This window comes from Camelina sativa, chromosome 18 (genome assembly GCF_030686135.1).
Source record: "Camelina sativa cultivar CO46 ecotype springtype chromosome 18, ASM3068613v1".
Classification (NCBI taxonomy): domain Eukaryota; kingdom Viridiplantae; phylum Streptophyta; class Magnoliopsida; order Brassicales; family Brassicaceae; genus Camelina; species Camelina sativa.
Window position 1 is genome coordinate 6,275,165 of NC_141897.1, and position 11,094 is coordinate 6,286,258.

At 45.6% G+C, this 11,094-nt stretch overlaps 1 protein-coding gene across 1 annotated transcript; it reads left to right on the forward strand.

The window, feature by feature from the left end:
- The first annotated feature begins 1,199 nt into the window (after positions 1-1,199).
- On the forward strand, positions 1,200-5,719 carry LOC104760731 (uncharacterized). Its single transcript, XM_087500238.1, has 6 exons — positions 1,200-1,412; positions 1,534-1,807; positions 1,888-1,993; positions 2,078-2,202; positions 2,302-2,383; positions 3,037-5,719. The coding sequence occupies exon 6, from the start codon at positions 3,987-3,989 to the stop codon at positions 4,899-4,901; it is 915 nt and encodes a 304-aa protein (XP_087356364.1). The 5' UTR covers positions 1,200-1,412; positions 1,534-1,807; positions 1,888-1,993; positions 2,078-2,202; positions 2,302-2,383; positions 3,037-3,986; the 3' UTR covers positions 4,902-5,719.
- The last annotated feature ends 5,375 nt before the right edge of the window (positions 5,720-11,094 follow it).

Below are 11,094 nucleotides of genomic sequence, written 5' to 3' on the forward strand. Positions count from 1 at the left end.
ATTTCTTAATGGGCTGGAAGTGGGTTAATGGGACTCAAAAATTCCGAAACCCATATCCGGCTTACTCTCTTCCCCGCCTGTCTCACTTCCCCTCCCCTCCAGGCTATAATCTCCGGCGTATTGCCGTTCCGGATCTCCTCAATTCTTCAACTCGTAAACAAAGAAGCCCAGATTTCAACTTCACATCCTCGTAATTCCAAGTTTTGGACGGGTCAGCTATGTTTCAAAATCGCAACTGGCCATAGAATCCTCTCAACGTTACTACTTTTATTAGGTTGTAAAGATAAACTTGTGTTTGGTATCTGTGAAGTAGGTTGTGGGATCCTTTTCAGTATGAATAATTAACCATTCATCTTAGATTTAGGGGTGTTTTAAATTGTCCGAGAAGGATGATTGATTCCTAATGGGATCAGTATGAATAATTCCTCTTTTACTCTCCGGTTTCACCCGTTGTTATATGTCTGTGATTTGTTTAACAAAAACTGTCTTATTTAGCACACTTTGGTATGATTTTTTCCCCAGTTGGAACCACCCTCAATGACTGCCAAATTTGAATAGCAGAGGAAGGTATTCTCTTATCTCATTCCATAGACCAAAACCAAACAGAGGTTTTAGCAAGCAAATCTATAATATTGTTCTGTTATTTTCTTCTTCTCTTCTTCAATTTAGGGTCCCCAAGAAGTTATACCTTTTATTAAACTTCCAGGAGATGTCCATTAGAGTCTCTAACTATCATCTTTGTTATTTTACTGGCCACTTCTTATTGCTATTTCCTCCCATTTAACTGCAGGTTGCTGGGTCTCGCTGGTTAGGAATATTTCAACACTTCACAGGCCAGGTTGGTAAACTTTTAAATTTGAAATGCCCTTAAGTTTTGCCACCCATTAAGATTATTCCACCCTGATTTTGTGCCTCTCCTCCTTAACGCCGTCATCCTCTAACCATAGACTCCATCCCATATCTGTTTACATGCTATAATAGGTAATTGCACCCTGATTATATGCCTTTACTTAATGCTTTTAGTTATGGTAGGTCGCCTAGCCGCTCTGTTTTCCTAATTACCTACCTGATTTTACGCCTTCTCTTTATTTTTTGTGATGCGTTAGGTTTCTATCATAACTTACTAATTACTACCCCAATTTGAAGCCCTACCTTTTAATATATATATTTGCTTCCATCCCTCATGAAAATAAAAACACAAACAACCCTACCTCTAACCTTTTTTAAAAAGAATGTCTTCCAAAGATTCTCCTACAGATAGCCCAACTTTCACCTATCTCAAGCTCGATGAAATTTCAGAATCCCTAGACACACCTACCATCGTCATTTGTCTACTTCATTTCTGGGATGCGCGTGATTTCAAACGCAACAATCTTCTTCTGAGTGTGGAGTGTCTTCTTCTGGATGAGGAGGTTCTGTTTTTTTTTTGTCCAAATTAGGATCATTTTCGTCCTTATATTTAATTCCTTAGTGTTTATTTCTAGATTTAGTTTGATTTTCTTCTTAATATCTAATCCAAACTCCCTATTGTAGGCTAATGTTATACAAGCATCTATCCACCCACGGCATCTTCACAAGTTTCGATCTACACTCAAACAGGGTTGCCTCTTCATGATTACTAATTTCGATGTCAGGAAGCAACCAAATTCCTACCGCCGTTCTGACCACGCGCACAAGATTATATTCAATGATCACACCTCAATGGATGTTCTAGACCCTGACGAATAATCTTTTCCCTAGGAGTATTTCTGCACTCGAAACTACAAGGACATCCAAAGTTTGGTGGGTAAAGGAGAGATCTTACCAGGTACAATGAAAATATATTTATATATAAATATATGCTTTGTATACAACCAGCTAATATATCGTTTACTCATTTCACCCTAGATATTGTTGCCCAAGTGTCATGTATTCGGAATGCCGATAAGGTCGACGAAACCACAACTCCACCGAAGACTAGGTCGAACCTGATTCTTACGTGTGTATTTGACAGGTGGGTTCCCAAAGCTGCTCTATATATTCGTATACTACCTACCATTGCTTGAGTAGAGACTAACCATTGTTTTCTGTTTTGTAGTGGTGACACCGCTTATGTCTCCGTCTGGGAGAACCAAGCATCTACGGTCCGTGAAGATGTTGCACTCCTAAAAGAAGAACCTATTGTAGTAATCGTCACTGGTGTGAATCCCAAAAACCTGCGTGGTATGTCTCTTTCCTTGCCTTTATTTGATACAAACTCTTAAATGTGATATACTCTTTCACCCTTGATTACTCACACTTTCCTCTTCAACGAAATCTAAGGTGACCTATATCTCAACGCAACTGCCTCGACCAGATTCTTTTGGAATATTGAAAACAACATTACAGAGGAATTCCTTAAAAGGTAGTTTCAATAAAAAGAAAACTAATAAAAATTTTATCTTTTATCATCCTTTGCATTATTTGTGTGCTCTAGGTTGTTAGCTTCATCTTTTGTTCTTGCTTGTTCTAGTTTGAGTTCTTGAGAGTTCTTAGTATGCTTATGCTAGATCTGCTTTAGGGTTTGTTGCTTTTTGTTTTGCTGTTTCTAGGGTGTAGATTCGTTTGTGCCTTACTTTTTGTTGATTTAGTGTGTTTTTAACCTTTTCTTTGGTAAGTATTTGGGGTAAAAGTCATTTGGGTTTCTACCACTTGCTTTTTGCTCTTTAACTCTCAGCCAAGTGTTTGAAATTCAAAACTGGTCAAAGCCACGTTTTGAATTTTTGTGTGGTTTAGGTTTCGTTTCCTTTTTTGTGTCGAGAGATTAGCCACCTCTCTTGTCCTTTTAGTCAAGGCCACAACATGTGGACGTGAACAGCTGTCTTTGAACCTTGTGGTCCATGGGCGAGTTGTCACCTTGGCTTTTAGTGACTCCTTTAGCCAATCATTGGTTACTCTCTTCTTTTGGCTTTTTGTGTTAAAGTTGTTTGTTTTGTTATTCTTTTTGTTAGCCATATAATAGTGTTTAGTTTGCTTTGATCATTTGCTTAATCCCCTCCTCTTTTTCTTGTTTGTGAGGTACCATTGCCGCGTCACCATAGCCGCCTCACCATCGACTTACCGGCCGAGTTATCGGCCGTACAGCCCGCGAAGACGTCCAATCATAGCTGCATCCGCATATCATCGTTTAAGCTCGTATCGCGTACCGTGACCGCCGTCCGTACCGCCACTATCGTCCGTACCCAACCGCCATCCGTACCGCGACCGCCGTCCATTCTGTGACCGTTGTCCGTACTGCAACCACCGTCCGTACCGCGACCACCGTCCATACCGCAGCCACCGTCCGTACCAGTCGTCCGTACACTGTAGTCCGTACCGAAGCTGATCACCGTTGCCCGTACGTACTATTGACCGTACGTAGTTCCATGGCCGTGATCGTTAGCCAGTGTTTGATTCAACATTGATCAAGTATGGAGCATGAAGATCCTTACTCTGATGATGAGTCATGGTACGACGAACACCATGGTACTAACCCGGAACAAGAGGCCACCGAAGACGAGTCATGGTACGACAAACACCATGGTGTAGATCCGGAACCAGAGGCTACTGAGGACGAACCATGGTACGAAAAGGACTATGAATAAGGGCATGGAACACCGAACCTCCATTGGCCGTCAGCTCCACAAACCACACCTCATCGCGAGTCATGGCCGAAAAGTGATGAAGACTCCGAAGGCGAACACTTGGGTCCTTACTATGCGCCACCGCGGTATCACCAAGAGCTGCAGAAGGAGTACCCAAGACGTACCCGCAAAATTCCGACCTGGTCACCGTGCGGATCATCCAGCAAGTCAAGTGCGTACCGTACCCGAACACAAGATCTTTCGAGCTGGTCACCATGCGCATCAACGGCCAACAAGTCCAGTTGCGGCCGAGCTAAAACCAAGCCAAGCATTGTGGGACCTTGGGCTAAGTCAAGGGAACAAGCCCCAAGGACGCTGGTGCATTCTCCCGGAGCAACAAGTTTCATGGACGAGTTGATCTCTATCCAATCTCAACTCCAACACCTTGGAGAAATGTTGGGCCAAGTAGAGACATCTTACACCCATGGAGAATCATCACGAAACCAACACTCGGCCCTTGTGTCTTCGCCAACGCCAGATCTGCAAGTTCAATGCCGGCTGGAACAAGGTGACTTGATGCGGAACAGGCTGGATACCGAATTGATTGAGGATGACGCCCTAACGGAGCAAGCTTACCGTGTGCTGAGCTTAGGACCGGATCATGATCAACAAATCGTTCCTGAAGGAGTCATCAGCCCAGGAGGAATTATAGAGAAGCCAGCCGAGCCGCCGGATCACCAAGCACATATACTCGGTGGTACAAGCCCATGCAATCAAGCGAACATCGGTCAACTCCTTACCGTTCATGATCGAGACCAAGCCGACACTCGACTGCCTTGCTTGGAGCAGGACATGGTACGTGATTCTACACCCCTGACGTGTACCGAACCACTAGGCGACGCCAAAGAAGTTTCTGACCGTATGATCAGTTCCCTATCCGGTGCTCACTCGGTAATGGGGAGTTTCAAACAAGATGAGCAACCGAAGATGGCCATTGAAGGGTTCTTTCACTCGGTATTATTCTTGACTACTTCAAGTAGTATGCTCCGGCTAGGAGTTGCCAATACCGTGCCATCTTTCTCCATCCATAGCGCCAAGGCCGTCACCGCACAGGGACCTATGGCCAGTCATCTTTGCCACTTCGGTGCGGACCAAACCTTTGTGTGGCATCCAGGAGATTCCCCGCAAACAACCAAGGTTCATGATGGGATAGGAGCGACCAATGCTGCTGGCCTTACCGGGGAAGTCTTATCCTTTTCTCTTAAGGCCTTACTTTTTCCTTTTGATGCCGGTAAAATTAGACCTTGGTTGAACTTTTGATGCTGCTGATTTGGTTTCCTCTTTGATCCAGATTTTGGGCAGAGTTTTGAGGTCAAAACCTTTTCAAGAGGGAGGGAATGATGGAACCCGGGTCCTGGCCGTACCGCGGTGAGAACCGGTACATTGGTACCATCGTCTAGCAGCTCGCGTAGGAGCATAAAAGTCGGTCCAGAACATCAATATGGTATCAGCGAGGCCCAAGGATCATCAAGGGGAGCAAGGCAAGATCATATAGTATGCGTCCCAAGGATATCTATTCGATAAGCCAAGCTCCAACCTTACACCAATGGCTCATGGATAGCATCACCAATGAAGAGCCTTTGGTGCAACCAGCTTTGGGAAGCTTGAGTTGTGTGTCTTCACCATCACGCTAGTGTGAAGACACCCCTAAGTCATTAGAAGGAGCTGTACTCTTTTTCCTACTTTGGTTTTGTCCCAATGGGTTTACCGAAGGGGTTTTAACGAGGCAACGAGCTCTAGTGCATCTCCACTTCGTTCCCGCTTGGCTCATGACTTGGAAACTTTCATTGACAAGATAATGGGCCAAAGAAGTGAAGATCCTATCAGCCACGTCCCACCAATGATGTGGCAATCCTATCTCTTTCCTTTCTTTCTTTTATTTCCTTTCAACTCTCTTATGACCGTTGGATTGGTCTTTGCTTTGATTTATTTTTGCTTTTACTTTATGGCCAAGTGTATGGTTCAGATCATGGCCGCGCGTCTAGGGTTTTAGTGTCCCCCTTATGTAAGCTTGCCTATACAAAGGCCTAAAGCCTCATTGTAAAAGGCAGACTTGAATATAGAATTAATTTCCCAAAGAGAGAATCTTTGTTTCTTGTCTCACTCCTCTCTGCCGCTAAAGTCCGGGACTTGGCTCTAGAGAAACCCTAGAAGGTTCAAGATCTTCTAGTCCGACCGTATCACGGGCCGTGCCATCTCCCGTGTGTCATCGACTCAATCCACCGTCCGTTCGCCCGCTGCATCCGTACGACCGTACGAATCACCGTCGGTCCGTCCGTATGCAGCGTCCTTTTCCATCCGCTTCCTAACTAGAGCCGAACGAGTCGAGTATCTCCTTGTGACTCTCTAGTGCATCCGCGTTCAATCCGCTCACTTATCCATCTGTCGCGTCTGTACATCCGTTTAACGGCAGCGTCCGCCGCGTCCGACCATCCGTTCGTACGTTTGTATGTCCTCGTGAACCAGTCACGACCTGGGTTCACATCACGTTGGGTTTGGTTACAGCTGATCGAGCAGATCTGTTGAGCAGAGTGTGGTTGGCTCAGGAGTCGGATTTGGGGCTGGTGAATGCCTCAAAGGATGTTGACTCAGAGTATCAGGTTTTGGCTAATGGTACTATTCTGGTGCATGGGCGGATCTGTGTGCCCAAGGATGAGGAGTTGAGGTAGGAGATTCTGAGAGAAGCTCATGCTAGCATGTTCTCTATTCATCCAGGAGCGACTAAGATGTACCAAGATCTCAAGAGGTACTATCACTAGGTCGGGATGAAGAAGGATGTGGCTAGTTGGGTTGCGAGGTGCGATGTGTGTCAGCTAGTGAAGGCTGAGCATCGTTACCTGGTGGTTTGCTGAAGAGTCTTCCCATTCCAGAGTTGATGTGGGATATGATTACTATGGAATTCGTGGTGGGTTTGCTAGTGTCCAGGTTGTTTGATGTTATCTAGGTCATGTGGACCGGTTGACTAAGTCGGCACATTTTCTGGCCATTAAGAAGACTGATGGAGGAGCAGTCTTGGCTAAGAAGTATGTGAAGGAGATAGTCAGGTTGCATGGGGTGCCAACGAGTATTGTGTCTTATAGGGATTCCAAGTTCACTTCGTTATTCTGGAAGGCATTTCAGGCAGAGATGAGCACTAAGTTGCATATGAGTACAACTTATCATCCCCAGATAGATTGACAGTCAGAGAGGACGATCCAGACGTTGGAGGATTTGCTGAGGATGTGTGTGTTGGATTGGGGTGGCCATTGGGCAGATCACTTGAGCTTGGTAGAGTTTGCTTATAACAATAGTTACCAGGTGGGGGAGGAGCATGTACGGGGCAGATTATGAGGCTTTGTATGGGAGGCTGTGTCGTACACTGTTATGCTGGACTCAGGTGGGAGAGAGGAGCATGTACGGGGCAGATTTTGTTCAGGAGACTTCAGAGAAGATTCGGGTTCTCAAGCTGAACATGAAGGAAGCTCAGGATCGGCAGAGGAGTTATGACGATAGGAGGAGGAGAGACCTTGAGTTTCAGATTGGAGATAGAGTGTACCTCAAGATGGCTATGTTGCGGGGTCCGAAGAGGTCATTGACTGAGACTAAGTTGAGTCCGAGGTATATGGGTCCGTTCAGAGTGAGTGAGCGAGTTGGACCAGTGGCATATAGGCTGGAGTTACCTGAGGTTATGCATGCATTTCATAAGGTTTTCCACGTGTCTATGTTGCGGAAGTGTCTCCGTGAGGATGACCAGTTGTTGGCTAAGATCCCTGAGGATCTTCAGCCCAACATGACTTTGGAGGCGAGACCAGTGAGGGTTCTCGAGAGGAGGATCAAGGAACTTCGGAAGAAGAAGATTCCTTTGATGAGAGTCCTTTGGGACTGTGATGGTGTTGAGGAGCAGACTTGGGAGCCTGAGGCGAGGATGAAGGCAAGGTTTAAGAAGTGGTATGAGAAGCAAGCCACGACTTGAGCTTGCCTAGCCTGGTCCCATCTATAGTCCGTGGCTGGAGCGGGAATTGAGTATTCCAGCCCATCTCTATTGTTACTCGGTCGCTTGGGGTGGTTGGTTGTGCGACTCAGTAACAAGATAAGGTGGTGTTTGGGGTACAAAATTTCCGCAAGGCAGTGCTTGGAGGGAAGTTCCCTGAATTAGAAGTTGCTATAAGTGGAAAGTTTCCAAAAGTGGTAAGTGCTAAAACTGGAAAGTTTTATGTGAGTTAGAATTTGTCCATTTTTGGTGGCGGAGAGCCTGGGGGAGGGCTTGTGTAGCCTTTGTGGCATGCTGTTTAGCCGTTGTGTGGCCTTTGTGGCGGGCTGTTTAGCCGTTGTGTGGCCTTTGTGGCGGACTGTTTAGCCATTGTGTGGCCTTCGTGGTGGGCTGTTTAGCCATTGTGTGGCCTTCGTGGCGGGCTGTTTAGCCATTGTGTGCCAGAGTGCCTGTTGAAGCGGTCCTTCGGGACAAATGGTCTTCATGACGGTCCTTCGGGACGAGTGGCCTTGGTGGCGGTCCTGTTGAGGACATTTGTTTGGCCTTTGTGGCGATCCTGTTTAGGACATTTGTTTAGCCTTTGTGGTGGTCCTGTTTAGGACATTTGTTTGGCCTTTGTGGCGGTCCTGTTTAGGACATTTGTTTGGCCTTTGTGGCGGTCCTGTTTAGGACATTTGTTTGGCCTTCGTGGCGGCCCGTGGGGCAGTGAGATGATTCTTGTGTGGTCATGAGGTATTCCACTGAGGGGATATGTGGTTCGTAGGACATTGTGTTGTCTTACGCGAGCCACGGGAAGGAAACCTGGATAGGGATAGGACTCAGACGTGTTCAGAATTTTTTGCTCGAGACTTTTGGGGAACTTAGGTTCTCCTAGTACCGTCATATTCTAAGACTTTGTGGCTTGGGAGTATGGCTGGTATATCGACTTCGGATGACAATCCGGGGGCGCGCTGTAGGGTGGCAACCCGAGAGACGAGTATTGGACTCCCTTATATACATTATGGCATGCGGGTTTAGGTCCAATGAGGAGCCAATATTATGGCATGCAGACTTCGGTCTGATGTGGAGCCAATAAAATTTCAAGGTTTGGGCCTATGAGTAAAAAAAAGGTGAGTCCAAAAGTCGAGAGCAAATAACGCCTGGAGCGTGAGTCTATCACCTAGAGGTGACCTTTCGTATATCAGTCGGAGGGGTGCGGGTCGTGGATTCGGTAGCACATGAGTCCTTGACTGGGAGTTGTTCGAGATTCGAGGACGAATCTTTTTTGGTGGGGGAGAATTGTAACGCCCGCGAACCAAAACTCTGCGTTTTGGGGGTGGGTGTCGATCGACACCCATGTGGTGTCGGTCGACACCACTTATTCTTGTTCGATTATATCGATTTAATTATCGATTTGAACCGGTTTGGTTTAGGGAAAACCATTGAACCGAACTATTTAGGTGTTTTGTCGCAGAAGAGGGTTTTGGCAAGTTGTGTTTGTCGCCGTTCTCTTGTTTTTGAGAGAAAAGAGAGAAAAAGATTGTTCTTGAGATTTTGGTGATATTTGAGAAGATTGTTGGCTGTTCTTGGGAGATTCGAGGCTAAGGGGGAGATATAAGCTTGCTAGGAGGGTTGGATTCATTGCTATTGTTCTGAATCTTTGTGCAAAGAGGTGAGTCAATGACCATGGCTAATCTAAGCCCTTGATTTCCTTGTTCTTGCTTGTTTGTTGTTGTTTTTGTGTGTTTTCTTGCTGGGGATTGGATTATACAGGTTCCTAATGATGTTTCCGGCATGGGTTTTGAGTATTGGATGATTTGGAGGAGATTGGGAAGCCAGATTCGACTCTCGGCTTCGTGCGGATCGCAGTTTCAGGTGGAGTGTCGATCGACACCACTTGGTGTTGGTCGACGCCAGCAAAAATGGGCATCGATCGACACTGTGGGGTAGTGTCGATCGACACCAATGCCAGTGTCGGTCGACACTAGGCTGGTGTTGGTCGACACCTCCCTTCCAGTGTGACGATGTTCGTTTTCCTGGTTTGTGTGTTTTGTTTGTTGATTGTTTGGAACATTGGAGTCATTGTTGCTTGTGTGTATAGCCCAGTAGATGGGAGGATTGCCTCACTGAGTATTTATCAAATAATCATGCATCTCAATTTGTGTTTGTGGTGCAGGTAAAGGCAAAGTGTGATAGTGGAATCAAGGAAATGAAGAGGAAGATGATCTAGGGACTCGATTGGATGTTGTCTGGCGTTGATAGGTTGCTAGAGTTGGTCTTTAGAACTTGCTAGGTTGCCGGTTCCTTGTTTTCCTGTTGTTTGACATTGAAATGGTTAGGATTGGATATTGGTTATTCTATATTGGACTATTATTGGTTATTTAATTGGTATTGTTATTCCGCTGTTGTTTTGTGATTGTGGTTAGGTGGCTAGTGGGTATGGGACCACTAGTCGTAGTTAATTATTATTATTATTTAAAAAAAAAACGGGTCAGGTCGTTTCAGCACCAGAGGTTTCCCCAAGCCATACACACGTCAAACAGAGTTCGATGATAAAGGGTTTGTCACCTACCGACGTCGGCCTGATTCGAGGAACTACATTACTAAAGGGGGAACACAGTTAGATAACCGATTTGTTGTCCCACATAATCTCGAATTGCTTAAGAAGTACAAGTGCCATATCAATGTGGAGTGGTGTTGCAAGACAGAGGCGATAAAGTATTTATTCAAATATGTGACCAAAGGAGTTGACAAGGCGACCATTGTTGTAGAGGAGACAAAAGGTTCTACCGGAGGAGATGGTGGCAACCAAAAAAATGAAGACGTAGACGAGATAAGAAAGTATCAAGAATGTCGTTATCTATCAGCATGTGAGGCGATGTGGCGTATCTTTGCCTTCAGTATTCATTATAGCCAACCAGCCGTCCAGCGCCTAACCTTGCATTTACGGAACCAACAACCTGTGACATATGGTGCAGAACAAAGTCTTGACAGTGTAATCTCACGCCCTGGGATTGACAGAACAATGTTCACAGAGTGGATGAAGATGAACGAAGCAGACCCTTTCGCACGTACATTAACATATGCTCAATTCCCTTAATGGTATGTGTGGAATATAAGCGCAAAAACGTGGACAAGAAGAAAGGAAGGTCACACGATCGGGAGGATTGTGAACATCCATCCAACAGTAGGTGAGCTGTACTACTTGAGACTACTTCTAGGCATGGTCATAGGATCAACAAGTTATGACGACATAATAACTGTCGATGGAATAATTTACGAAGACTTCAAAGGTGCGTGTTTGGCCAGGGGTATGCTTAATGGAGATAAAGAATGGGTAGAAGCATTAGAAGAAACTCATCAGTGGGGTTTCCCATGCCATCTGCGTAGTCTCTTTGTCACACTCTTGATCTACAGTTTTGTTAGTAGCCCATTGAATTTGTGGACACCACTGTTGGCGATATATGGCGGATGATATTGAGCACACGCAACGGAAGAAACTGA

Coding starts and splice junctions, on each gene's coding strand:
- LOC104760731 (XM_087500238.1), top strand. CDS start 3,987: ATGGACGAGTTGATCTCTATCCAATCTCAACTCCAACACCTTGGAGAA.